Source organism: Hypomesus transpacificus, chromosome 8, assembly GCF_021917145.1.
Source record: "Hypomesus transpacificus isolate Combined female chromosome 8, fHypTra1, whole genome shotgun sequence".
Classification (NCBI taxonomy): Eukaryota; Metazoa; Chordata; class Actinopteri; order Osmeriformes; family Osmeridae; genus Hypomesus; species Hypomesus transpacificus.
This window is the reverse complement of record NC_061067.1, coordinates 7,330,483-7,343,492: the sequence shown is the minus strand read 5'-3', so window position 1 is coordinate 7,343,492 and position 13,010 is coordinate 7,330,483. Positions and strand designations below refer to the sequence as shown.

General features: G+C 44.6%; 2 protein-coding genes across 3 annotated transcripts; both read left to right on the top strand.

Annotated features, from left to right (window-relative positions):
- Nucleotides 1-93: 93 nt before the first annotated feature.
- si:ch211-217a12.1 (alanine aminotransferase 2-like) lies at nt 94-7,870 on the top strand. Its single transcript, XM_047024105.1, has 12 exons — nt 94-203; nt 342-540; nt 4,673-4,762; nt 4,873-4,981; nt 5,070-5,203; nt 5,373-5,616; nt 5,798-5,877; nt 5,983-6,119; nt 6,203-6,377; nt 6,554-6,709; nt 6,997-7,109; nt 7,239-7,870. Exons 2-12 carry the CDS (start codon nt 394-396, stop codon nt 7,327-7,329), a joined length of 1,476 nt encoding a protein of 491 aa, XP_046880061.1. The 5' UTR covers nt 94-203; nt 342-393; the 3' UTR covers nt 7,330-7,870.
- Nucleotides 7,871-10,421: 2,551 nt separating this feature from the next.
- Nucleotides 10,422-13,010, top strand: emc9 (ER membrane protein complex subunit 9). Of its 2 annotated transcripts, none has more exons than XM_047024109.1 (6): nt 10,422-10,618; nt 11,012-11,208; nt 11,305-11,381; nt 11,541-11,610; nt 11,973-12,067; nt 12,488-13,010. In XM_047024109.1, the coding sequence occupies exons 2-6, from the start codon at nt 11,014-11,016 to the stop codon at nt 12,666-12,668; spliced, it is 618 nt and encodes a 205-aa protein (XP_046880065.1). In that variant the 5' UTR covers nt 10,422-10,618; nt 11,012-11,013; the 3' UTR covers nt 12,669-13,010. The 2 variants fall into 2 exon arrangements, with proteins under 2 accessions (XP_046880065.1, XP_046880066.1); XM_047024110.1 differs by lacking the exon at nt 10,422-10,618 and adding an exon at nt 10,705-10,900.

The following is a 13,010-nucleotide window of genomic DNA, read 5'->3' as shown; positions in this document are numbered from 1 at the left end:
GTTTAGCTTGCTAGCTGTGTTCTTCTGGGACTCAAACTGGAGGCGTGACAGTCTCGTGTCGTGAAGCAATGTGGGGGGAGTTTAAAAGTTTGGTAACCCAAAGCTATATGGAGAGGGGTAAGCGGAAAAACGAAACACTTGTATCTGGAAAGAACCCAGTTATCTCTCATGGTGGATTATTGTAGAGCTACTGTACTGGATTGGTAAGAACTGATCATGTTGGCGGTGGCATAGTTATTGCACTCGAGCCAAGAGCATCGTCCAGATGTAGCGACTTGATGTTTATCTCCATGGTTAACGAATATCAATTGTTATTGTTTTCTGTCATACATATTTCACAGAATATTTTGTTGGATAACAAGAGAAGAACCCTGCAAACTCCATACACTGAAAATGACAGATAACGGAGTCAACGGAGTGCTGCACCGGGAGAAGGTGCTGACTGTGGACAACATGAACCCGCACGTGAAGCGTGTTGAGTACGCTGTCCGCGGTCCGATTGTTCAACGCGCTGTACAGATTGAAAAAGAGCTCAGAGAGGTAGGCTGATGTACCGAGCAAAGTACATTAACGTTAAAAACGTTGTGGAAGTGAGATGCACACAGGCCAGTTAAACACCTTTTCACAGTTGTGTTGTTTCATGCCATTACTTAGACAGCTACAACGTTCAGACCACAGAACAAATACACATAGTCGATAAAAAATAGGCTATGTAATTGTAAAAGTTTCAATGAAGATAGGCTAAAGTCCAGATCTATGTGTTCACTTGTGATGTTAAATGTGTTCAAGCATTCTCCAGTTCTTTCAAACAAACAAGTTCCTGTGCAGCGCAGTGAAAATGAACTGTAATGTCATCGGATACACTGATCCATGATAATAACCATGGTTTAAAGGAACAAATTGGCAAAATAGAACAGTCAGATATTCCTCCTTTGCTAAAGAGTAAATGTCAATCCACAGCTCCCCCAAAACAGTGAGCACATCTTATGTCAATAAGCGTTATTCAGGAGGGGGTGCTTTCAAACCTCCCCTGTCACTCACTCTCGTTGCCTGAGGTGACAGTGCATGGGAACTGGCCTGGGATGGATAAGTGCAGTTGTGTAATGGGGCACTCTCTCTTTGTCTCTTTCGCCTCCCCTTCTTTGTTTCTTCTCTAAAATGGAACGCTCTTTGAGGCAGTGCTGAAGAGAGTTCAGTGGGCTGAGTGCCAGGAAGCAGCTCAACCTTGCAGTAGAACCACTGCTGTCACACTAGCATTTCAGTGGAGATCCATACATTCAGTATATCCACCCTGAGAATGGTGGTCGCTGGCAGTGTTCTGGCCTGTACCTCTTGGTTGTTCCATCTTGGGCAGCCATACTAAAACAACTCTTATCCCTCCATGATTTGAAGTTGGTTATTTTATGTCACGGGAGGAGGGACAATGGTTTTCTTGGACTCTGGTCTGCTGTGTCAATTTAGCTTGACCCTTCCTACTAATAATTTAGTCTCCTCTCAGTATCACAATTGTTTAGTCTCCCTAAACTCCCTAAAACCATAAACCGGTTCAATCAACCTTTGTTGGGAGAGTTCATAGAACATGAAATAAAAGACATTCAGGAAACGACCGTTCAGGAGTAGAGTATCGGATATCTGCTTTTGCAGCAGTGGTGCAGAGGGCATGAGGATGTTGTGTGGGCAGTGAGGGGTCTAACAGGTATGTCTGGTCAGCTGCGAGGCTTCCTGCACATGCTCAGTCAGCATCAGTAACTGGAAATGGGGCACATGACTTTTGATCTGATCTTTGGACACACTTTGGGTAATGCTTGACTCTTCTTGATGACCTATCCATCCAGTTGTTTAGCAATGATTAAACAGTATAGAAGAGATAACCTCACCCTGATCCAATCAGATCCTATGTGGCTCCCTGGAACTGACTCGGTTGTTATTGTGGATAACTCATGGCATCACTCCAGAATAGTGCAGACTTGGGTTTAAAGATTAGACTGGGGTGTCCTATCTCTGGCAACATTAAGTCTTGCTAAATGTTGAGTAAATACGTAGCATCACTATTTAGTCAGCCTTTATAAGTGGTTGTCTCATGCGTGCCAGTTCTCTCTTTGACTTGGAACACAATCATCAAACCCTAGCTGATTGATTACAGTGGTTATGTTTTTGTAATTTGGTGCAGTGAAATAAAATGACAAGTGACCTAGAATGTTGCACTTTATAAGTTATGTTTGCTGCACTCTACTTTTGGATTGGAAATGTTGTTGCTCTGTAGTATTGCTTGTGTTCATCGTGCCTGGTAGCTGAGATACTGTTACTTTGGGATGTGGCCAGTAAAAAACTGATTCTGTTTTTGCTCTGAGCACCGAAATACTGTTAGAACTAGCCTATACTTCCTCGATTATCTGCAGTAACATGCGCCGTTTGTATGTAACTTTGGATAAATCATCTGCTCAATGAATACAAGGTCAATGTAAATGAATGGGATACACACTGATACTGCTGTAAGTTGCTGAGGTTGATTTGAAGTTTTGGTCCAGTTGGGAGCTCTAGAAGGGGTGTTATGAGTGCCTGGTACAGAGGAGAGCTCAGGACACGGCTGACTGGAGAACAACAGGCTCTTTATTTGACCCAAGAGAAGGACGCAAACAAGAAAATGAGGAGCCATATGTGTTTCGAACTTCACAATACAGATTTGGAGAGGGATGTGCCACATGTTGAATTACTTGGCACACCCACAATACAAATATTGACTTGTCAAAGGTCACATACGCGCAGTCAGCATTATTTTGTTTGGTGGATCAAATATGTGTAAGGCTGTTTGTCAAGGTTGGATAAGTTACTAACGATACTAGCGCATAGGGGTTTACACTTTGAACTGAATCTCTCTTATCTTCCAACTTTTTGGATGCTGAAACAGGAAGAATAGATTGATAGGGACATTTGGGGGAAAATGAAATCACATGGTACAAGATGTCCCTGGCTGGACTCCACCAAAGTTGCCTGAATTGGTCCTCATATATCATATGCCCCAGTGTAATCAAATGACCTGGCTTGCTGCCTGATGCAGGACGTCTGAAGGTCACGTCACCTGATCTAATCTGTGTGTTGAAGGAGAGGTGTGTTACCAGCGTGCGCGTGCCGCCACCAAACTAGAGATTGTCCTCAAGATCAAATGGTGAATCACCAGAGGGCGACCAAAAAACAAACCAAAAAATGATGTCTTGCATGTCAACAAACAAAACGGAATCCAAACCAGGCCATGATACAATAAACGAAACATCCTCAAATCGTGAACATCCAAAACACTGAAGTTGATATCTCTTTCTATGCTCTACCAGGGCCCCTATAGACCCTGCCCTTTTCCACCCTTTTTCCACCCCTATCCTGACCCCTGTGCCAGTTGGAGGCTGTGCCGGTCTGAGGCTGTGCCAGGATTGGTCAATACAGGCCCTGCAGAAGATAATGAGAGGGAAGTTAATGAGACGGGATTGATTTAACATGCACACGGCACTGTCAAACGTGCCTCACAGAGGAGGGGAAACAGAACCCTCCAGTTTACGCTCTGTTCTTGGAAGTCCAGAGTATTTCTGGGTTGTGTTGTGCAGGTGTTGTATGGATTTTAGGACTCCCCCCCCCCCCCCCCCCCCCCCCCCCCCCCCCGTAAATAGGTTAGACGCCTTTGTGGATGTTTTGTTTGAACAGATCAGAGTGAGGTCACGTTCTAAGTATAGTGAAGTACTCTTACCATGTCTGAACACGGTATCAACACGTACACTCCCCAGCATAGGTCTCTCCCACATTCTGATTGGTGGAAACCCCCAATACGCCCCCTGCCTTTGGCTATAAGGAGTGAAGCTGGAAGGTTTTGTGAGAGTTTGAGTTACAGCCGGTAGAACAAACAGTTCTACTGGCTTCAGCTCCTGTGCAGCTCAAGTTCATTGACCAGGGTGTCATCCGGGCCTTGGCTCACCACACACGGCACATCCACCTGCCAGAGATGCATAGCTGGACAGCTGAAGACCTGCCTACTCGTCAAACTGCTGACACGCCAAATGTCGTCGACACGTGTTTTTGATCCGAGAGTCTTGGTGCAAGCCGTTTGACATGTTGTCCAGCATGTGGCACTCTGACTCTGTCTGTGCTCTTTTATTCTGGGTTTAGCTTCACCCCCTGTTTTGACATTGCTCAAAGGCTGTCTGTTTTAGGAAACGGCTGCTTTAGAATTCTGCGTCCTTTCGCCCCTGTTGTTCTGAAATGTCTGTGCTGTTAGGACGGCAGAAGTGAAGAGGGTCGGGGCAGGGTGGGGTGGGGTGGGGTGTGGGGAAGAAAAAAGGGTAGTTGACACAACTCACACAGTGGAGGAGAGAAACAGCCGTGACCTGGGCTTGTTATCTCTCTTCCTCTCAAAGCTCATTTGCATACAGAACACACATCCTGCTGGCTCCTGGGATGAACGTCTGCATCACCCAGTCCAATGTTTGAACGGACTGTGTTTCTAAACCAACAGACAGATTGCAGTGTCATGTTTTGTGGAATTCTAGGCTGGAGCCAAAATAAACATCTGCAAAGACTCTTTTTCTAAAACCATGCATTTGACTCGACAATGAGAAATTGTTTCCCATATTGATGCCCCTTTATGAGATTATATAAGAAAATAATGGCAGCTCTCTTGTTCTTCCAGGGAGTAAAGAAGCCTTTCACAGAAGTAATCAAAGCCAACATCGGCGATGCCCACGCCATGGGGCAACGGCCAATCACATTTCTCAGACAGGTGTGGATCATGTGACCTAAATCTGCAGTGCTTTGTTCTCTCCAGTGTCTAGTTGTATACTGTGTGTTCTCTTTTGTCATTTCCTCCTTGTCTCTTTCTTCTCTTCTCAGGTTCTAGCTCTGTGTGCTTACCCTGACCTCTTGGAAGACAACAAGTTTCCAGAAGACGCCAAAAGCCGCGCACGGCGGATCCTTCAGGCTTGTGGAGGAGGAAGTCTAGGTGAAATAAGGCGTCCCTATCAACGCAACAATGAGCCTTCACCACAATTGCTCCTCATAACACTTGGCTCATTGTAATGTATTCTCAGGCGCGTACAGTGCGAGCCAGGGCATTGAGTGCATACGACAGGATGTCGCCCGCTACATTGAGAAGCGTGATGGCGGGATCCCTTGTAACCCTGACAACATCTACCTCTCCACCGGAGCTAGCGACGCCATTGTGGTGAGAAACGTGTTTCATTAACGGCCTACCACCCACATCCCCAAAGCTGGTCTAGCCTGATTTTCCTGCGTGTGCACGCAGGAAAATCCCCCCACAAGGTATGCACACACCACCACACTCTCCACATGAGTACATCAAGTATCCTGTTGCTCTCCCTCCCTCTCCCCAGACCATGCTGAAGCTGCTGGTGTCTGGCGAGGGCAGCAGCCGCACAGGGGTGATGATCTCCATCCCCCAGTACCCGCTCTACTCAGCAGCCCTGGCCGAGCTGGCGGCCGTGCAGGTCAGCTACTACCTGGACGAGTCCCAGTGCTGGAGCCTGGACGTGAGCGAGCTGCGCAGGGCCTTGACGGCCGCCAGGCAGCACTGCAACCCCCGCGCCCTCTGCATCATCAACCCCGGGAACCCCACCGGTAGGGACTGATGTTGTGTCGAACATGAGCGCAACTGTCAACTGAGCTTGCGGTGAATTGGATTTTCGGCGGGAACTAGGGATATCTACCGTGACTATGAAAATGTATCGATGTCACACTTTTTCCGAGCCATATCCAGGTAAATGATCCCTATAACATGCCTTTTTGTTTCATACCATAGGCCAGGTCCAGAGCAGGCAGTGCATCGAGGATGTGATCCGATTCGCTGCTGAGGAGCACCTGTTCCTCATGGCGGATGAGGTAACTCTCCAATAAAAACATTTTTCCCCGCAAAGACCTGGCCCCGCCCTCTCCTCCTCAGGTCCTGAGTGTGTGTGTGCCTCCCCTCTCGTCGGTGTCCATCAGGTGTATCAGGATAACGTGTATGCGGATGGCTGCCAGTTCCACTCCTTTAAGAAGGTGCTGTTTGAGATGGGACCAGAGTACTCAGACAAAGTGGAGCTGGCCTCCTTTCACTCCACCTCCAAATGCTACATGGGAGAGTGAGTTTGAATGTCCACAATGTGTTCAGGTATATGACGCATATACCATCTGAACCTGACACTGTGTGTGTGTGTGTCTGCAGGTGTGGTTTCAGGGGAGGCTACATGGAGGTGATCAACCTGGACCCAGAGGTGAAGGTCCAGCTCACCAAGCTGGTGTCTGTGCGTCTGTGCCCCCCCGTGCCTGGCCAGGCCCTGCTAGACCTGGTGGTCAACCCTCCCCAGCCTGGCGAACCGTCACATGCCACCTTCATCAAGGTCTTTCTCTCTCTCTGACACACACACACACACACACGTACCCTCAATCCCTCATTATTCACTCAAACACAATTACACACACGCGCACACACTCGAGCACACACTGATCCCTGTGTCACCCCCTGCCTGCCCCCCCATCCCACTCCCCCCCCCCCCCCCCCCCCCCCCCCCCACAGGAGCGAACGGCCACCTTGGCCGCCCTGGCAGAGAAGGCCAAGCTGACAGAGCAGGTCCTCAACACCATCCCTGGGATCAGCTGTAACCCTGTCCAGGGGGCCATGTACACCTTCCCCCGCATCTCTCTCCCTGGGCGAGCCATCAGTGAGGCCAAGGTACCCCCTCCCCTCTCACCCTACAAGGGAAATGCAGAGATGTCACTTGTTCTTCAGGCCACCTTGTGTCAGACCCGGGGTATAGGATGGTTTTTAAATGTGGGTGGGACAGATTTTAGTTTTTTTTATAACAGAGGATGCAGCCGGTAAAAACAGGATAATGAAACCCACATCCCGCTTCTCAGACCGACTCCATTCCACTTTCATTTCTTTCTTTTCCCCCCCTTGTTCTGACTGTTTCTGTGGTCTTCCCCCCTACTCTGTGTTCTGTGTTTGTCTCTGTGCAGGAGAAGGGCCAGGCTCCAGATATGTTCTACTGTATGAAGCTGCTGGAGGAGACTGGCATCTGCCTCGTCCCAGGCAGTGGTTTCGGACAGAGGGATGGAACGTACCATTTTAGGTTAGCCACGGACGCATTCCTATCCTCCACTCGTTCCTAAATAAAACACTGGCTTTTGGAAGTATAATTTTACATTCTTAACCTGAAACCTACCCTCTCTTTTCTCTCTGTTTCCCTCCCGCTTTCCAGAATGACTATCCTGCCTCCCACCGAAAAGCTAAAGGTGGTGTTGGAGAAAGTTGGGGAGTTTCACCAGAGGTTTACAGACCGGTATTCTTAACCTCCTCTTCTCTCCTCTCCCCCCCCCTCTTATGAGCAGACAATTCCTATTCCTTCAATGTAGTTGAAGAGCCAGTTGTCACAAAGTGCCTTTGTGTGACTGGAATAAACTGTAAGATGTGCCATTCATAACAACGTGCATCTCACTACTTAACGTCCAAAACTTTACAATGAAAAGGTGTGATCTGGGTTAAAAAGAATGCACTTTTTGCATGATAATTTTCCAGCTGTAAATAGTGTTAGTTGTGTGTCTACATATACATACAGGTCTGGTAATGTTTGTCTTTTGATGTCTTTAGTTTTGTTAATGATGATGTTAGTTCAGGGTAAAGCTTTTTCTCCTGTCAATGATTTGATAGGTGCACTGGTTACAAAGATCATACATAATCCTATGGTCTGAAATATATAAGGCCAAATTTTGGGTATATGAATACTTCTGTTAACCTCAAAGGAGTCCAAACGGTACTGCTGAATGAATTATTGTAGCCATTTTTTATATTGCTTATGGTAATGTAGAAATTAATAAAAGCTGCATTTCTTTATCAGAGTGTTTTAGCAATTTGGTATTTCTTTTGTCCCACTTCCTAAATCTATTATAATATATACACTTTTCTTATTATGGAAAGGCAAAGACATCAATAACAACATTGAGAGTTGTTGGCCATCTATGTTGTATACCAGAAAACGGTAAGTTTAGGTTACCAATGAAGAAAATACTTAAACACCATTGTGAAATTGCATGAAAAAAATGATTTATAGATTGATTGATACATGTACGTATTTTAGGCACCAACACACAGCTATGATCGAAAATACATCTCTACCTGCTAGGCAGCCAAAGATGAGGAACCATGCAGCCAAAGTCATGTTCCTCAATGCGCAAAACCCTTCATACAAAACAAAAACATGTTTCAACAGTAATGAAACATTTAATATATGTTAAATTATGACATACAAACCACATACTAGACATATTATACAACCATATACAGTGCCCTCCAAAAGTATTGGAACAGTGAGGCGAATTCCTTTATTTTTGCTGTAGACTGAAAACATTTGGGCTTGACATCAAATAATGAACGTGAGACCAGAGATCAACGTTTCAGCTTTTATTTCCAGGTATTTACATCGGGATCTGATGCACAACTAAGAAAATATCACATTTTGTTTGAATCCACCCATTTGTCATGTGATCAAAAGTATTGGAACAGATATACTTAAAACATATTTAAGTAAATAAGACTTAATATTTAGTTGCAAATCCTTTGCTTTCAATAACTGCAGCAAGTCTGTGACCCATTGACGTCACCAAACTTTTGCATTCTTCCTTTTTGATGCTTTCCCAGGCTTTCCCAGGCAGCCTCTTTCAGTTGTTGTTTGTTTTGTGGGGTTCCTCCCTTCAGTCTCCTCTTAAGCAGGTAAAATGCATGCTCTATAGGGTTTAAGTCTGGAGATTGACTTGGCCAGTCTAATACCTTCCATTTCTTGCCCCTGATGAACTCCTTTGTTGTTTTGGCAGTGTGTTTTGGGTCGTTATCTTGCTGCATGATGAAGGCTCTGCCAATCAGTTTGGTTGCATCTTTCCTTAAATTGGCAGACAAAATGTTTCTGTAGACTTCCGAGTTCATTTTGCTGCTGCCATCATGTGTTACATCGTCAATGAAGATTAATGAGCCCGTCCCAGAAGAAGCCATGCAAGCCCAAGCCATGACATTACCTCCACCGTGTTTCACAGATGAGCTTGTGTGTTTGGGATCATGAGCAGTTCCTTTCTTTCTCCAAACTTTAGCCTTTCCATCACTTTGGTAAAAGTTAATCTTTGTCTCATCAGTCCATAAAACTTTGTCCCAGAATTTTTGAGGTTCATCTCTGTACTTTTTGGCAAATTCCAGCCTGGCCTTCCTATTCTTCTTGCTAATGAGTGGTTTGCATCTTCTGGTGTAGCCCTTGTACTTTTGTTCATGAAGTCTTCTGCGAACAGTAGATAGTGATACCTTCACTCCTGCCATCTGGAGGTTGTTGCTGATCTCACTAACAGTTGTTTTAGGGTCTTTCTTTACAGCTCTCACAATGTTTCTGTCATCAACTGCTGATGTTTTCCTAGGTCTACCTGTTCGACGTCTGTTACTTAGTACACCAGTAGTTTTCTTCTTCTTCAGGACATTCCAAATGGTTGTACTGGCTATGGCCAATGTTTCTGCAATGGCTCTGATTGATTTTCCATCTTCTCTAAGACTCACAATTGCTTGTTTTTCACCCAAAGACAGCGCTCTGGTTTTCATGTTGTTTTCACCTCTGAATACAGTCTGCATAGACAAAACCTATCTTACCCAATCTGAACCTGAGTGTAGACATTCAGTGGTATTTATTGATTGAATAATGTATGTAATAGGACACACCTGGGCAACAAAACACACCTGTCAGTCACATGTTCCAATACTTTTGCTCACGTGACAAATGGGTGGGTTCGAACAAAAAGGTGATATTTTCTAATTTGTGCATCAGATCTTGATGTAAATACCTGGAAATAAAAGCTGAAACGTTGATCTCTGGTTTCACATTCATCGTTTGATGTCAAGCCCAAATGTTTTCAGTCTACAGCAAAAATAAAGGAATTGGCCTCACTGTTCCAATACTTTTGGAGGGCACTGTAGATTAATTTTGTGACAAACTTGTCTTTTAAGTTACAACATATTTACTTTAATGAACAAGCTGTGCTGCTTATTTTGACACACTTTGACTCATACTACACATGGAGATAGAGACTGGCAAATATACTGCTGGTGTTGGTGGCAGAGTTGGGGATAAAAGGGGATGTGGAACCTCTATCACTGATAAGGTTCTGAAAATGGTGTACAAATTGAATCGATTTCGAATTAAGTGAATGAAGAAATGTGATATTTTTAATGGAAGGTGATTCTGCTGCTGGCAAAATGTATCTATGAATGTATATATATGAAAATGAATGTTATCATTAAAATGAAATAGCAAGTCAGACCTGTTAACCAGAATGATTTAAAAAAAGTATATAAACTCCGTCCACACGAGGCCACTCCTTCATGACCACTCCAGTAGGTTACCCAACCAAGGTTCCGCATATTCTTACAAAGGTGAATTTTCACCACCACAGAGCCAACCACAGGAAGGTTCCATAGAGTTGGAAGGTTCACTACAGTGGTCTGCAAGAACCGGAAGCATATGAATTGTCAAATAACCTATTCAGCTTTTGAGAGTTTTCTGGATTTTGAGTTTCTACTGTTACATCTCAACCAGCAAGTTTGATCTTGAGGGTAAGAGAACACCAAAGATAAATAACCAATAGAAAAAAACAAATACAATCTGAATAACGTCAGCGACATCATTAGCTAGCATTTTCAGCTGGTTGGTCTAGCTAGCTAGTTTAACCGAGCTTGATGCCTGACTAACGTTAGCTAGCCATTTATCTTGGCTAACAGTTATAACTTAGAGAGTTTAGTTCAAGAAAGGAGTGGTCATTATCCTGTCCTGATACAAAACCAGCGACTGTATAAGGAATAAGGATGCTTAGAGTCAGACTGAACGACTATCTAGAGGTTAGCCAGCTAGCTAAGATAGATGCTCTTTATATTGAAACTATAGCTAAGAATTTGGCTGAAGTGATTCTGCTTGATGTCTGAACTCTTGGTGTCTGTTTCTTTTCACAGCAATGGGGGAAGTAGAGCTGTCCTGTCGTGCGTATGTGAAGATGTACCTTCACGCTTGTCTCTTTCCAAGGTGCAGCGTCAATGGGCTGCTGTTATCGTCGAGCCCGGCAGGGAGCGCTGTGTGCGTGACTGACTGCGTACCTCTTCTTCACTCGCACTTGCCTCTAGCACCCATCACTCAGCTGGCTCTCACACAGGTAATGTCACTGTATCTACAGCATTGCCGTTACCCTTATTTTTATGAGTTAATTGGCTAACTGATATATTGCACTACAAAACCATCCACACTACAGGTGGATGTTTGGTGTTCACAAACCGAGCAGAGGATAGTTGGATACTACCAAGCCAATGCCTGTGTGTCAGACATCAGGTACTTTGGGCGCACAGCTGTGGATGAAACTCATCCTTTGTTTTCCTTGTTGTTCATTTATCAGCCTCATTCAGCCTCACTCTGTCATTTAATTGTGTATATGACGTATTGGAAATCGTTTTCCAAATGTATTTCCTCCCCCTCCCCTTCTGTTTCCAGCCCTACACCATGTGCTTTGAAGATTGCAGACAAGATAGCCGAGCAGTGCAACAATGCTGTTCTACTAATGGTAGGTACTCTGGACTGGTTTTGGAAATCCCAGAGTGGATGGATTTGTCTGAGGGCAGTGTTGCTTTGTTTTTTATCTGTTTAAAACCACATTTTAAAACCACAAATGGTTTGACTATGCATTTGTTCCAAGTCTACAACACACTTAAAATGTGCAGTAGAACTATAGAATAGCACTTAGACAGAATCATTTTGTGGGTGTTTTGTATTTCTGGAAGATCGTAGACAGGATGTGCCATGTAGCACTGAGGTTTTGTTAATGCTCGTCAGAAACGAAATGTAAACGTTGTCATCTATTTGACCCCTCGGGGCTTGACGCTTCCCTGAGTTGGCCACCATTGGATGGCTTGTTCTTCTTTGCAGATTGATGGAGGGAAGATGTCCCCAGACTACAGGGTTCCTCCCATTGTAATGTACGAGCGAAAAGACACACGTTGGACCCTGAAAGACAAACACATGTAAGAGGCGGCCAGAAAGCAGCCCTCATCTATGTGCTCCAGAATTACAAGTGTGCTGCTGTCCTCTCCGGATGGCTCGTTTCTGTCAACACACCTCCAGAACACGACACTTCATCAGTTCCAAACATGAGAGGCTAGCCTCATCTGAATGAATGCAGATGGTCTAAAATGGCATCGTCCTATCACTTCTGATCTCTGTATATGACAGAGAGGCCGGAGTTCATGCTGTGCATAGGGACATTGGTCAAATATATTTTTATGGCCTAATTGAACTTTTATAACAGCTTCTTTTATCTTCATTTGGAAACGGTATTAAGGGTCATAGTTTCAGTGCCATGCGTTTTGCTGTTCTAAGAAGAATACACTAGCAATTAATTAACTGCTTGTTAATTCAAACGCTGTGCCTGTATGTTTTAACAGGATAATGTTGAGGCAGTGGGAGGAGACTCGGTCAATTGCGAGCCAGCTGATGGACTCTGGAGACCACGAGTTATTGGTGGACTTTGACAGCCATTTGGATGATATCACAAAGGACTGGACGAATCAGAAACTTAACAACAAGATAGTAGAGCTGGCCTCGCCGGCGAATGGCAACGTGTAAAATCACGTTGAGAAGGTGCATTGTTACTGGGACATTTTGAATATTTGTGTGATGTTCATGTATGCATATTACAAACACAACCACATTTATAAAGGTGCAGTGGGTTTTGAATGCAGTTGATAGATAGGTTAGTCACAGTTATGACTCCATAAATAACACAAATATTTACAACTGTGTAGTCTGATGCTTTCTTTCCGCTGGTTCAAGTCCACAGTGTGCCTTGTGTTGTGACCCTCCTGCCATGTCAACCCTCTAACAAGAAGAAGCCCTATCTGAGGATAGATCATAGTGTGTTAGCAAGTTACATTGAAATTGACATGTATTAAGTTCTGTCCTATTTCT

Bases quoted from the DNA above. Each gene is read 5' to 3' on its own strand.
- si:ch211-217a12.1 (XM_047024105.1), top strand. From the start codon at position 394: ATGACAGATAACGGAGTCAACGGAGTGCTGCACCGGGAGAAGGTGCTG. The intron at 4,982-5,069 runs GTGAAATAAGGC...ATGTATTCTCAG, and splicing joins TTGTGGAGGAGGAAGTCTAG to GCGCGTACAGTGCGAGCCAG. The intron at 6,120-6,202 runs GTGAGTTTGAAT...GTGTGTCTGCAG, and splicing joins TCCAAATGCTACATGGGAGA to GTGTGGTTTCAGGGGAGGCT.
- emc9 (XM_047024109.1), top strand. From the start codon at position 11,014: ATGGGGGAAGTAGAGCTGTCCTGTCGTGCGTATGTGAAGATGTACCTT. The intron at 11,209-11,304 runs GTAATGTCACTG...TCCACACTACAG, and splicing joins CTCAGCTGGCTCTCACACAG to GTGGATGTTTGGTGTTCACA. The intron at 12,068-12,487 runs GTAAGAGGCGGC...ATGTTTTAACAG, and splicing joins ACCCTGAAAGACAAACACAT to GATAATGTTGAGGCAGTGGG.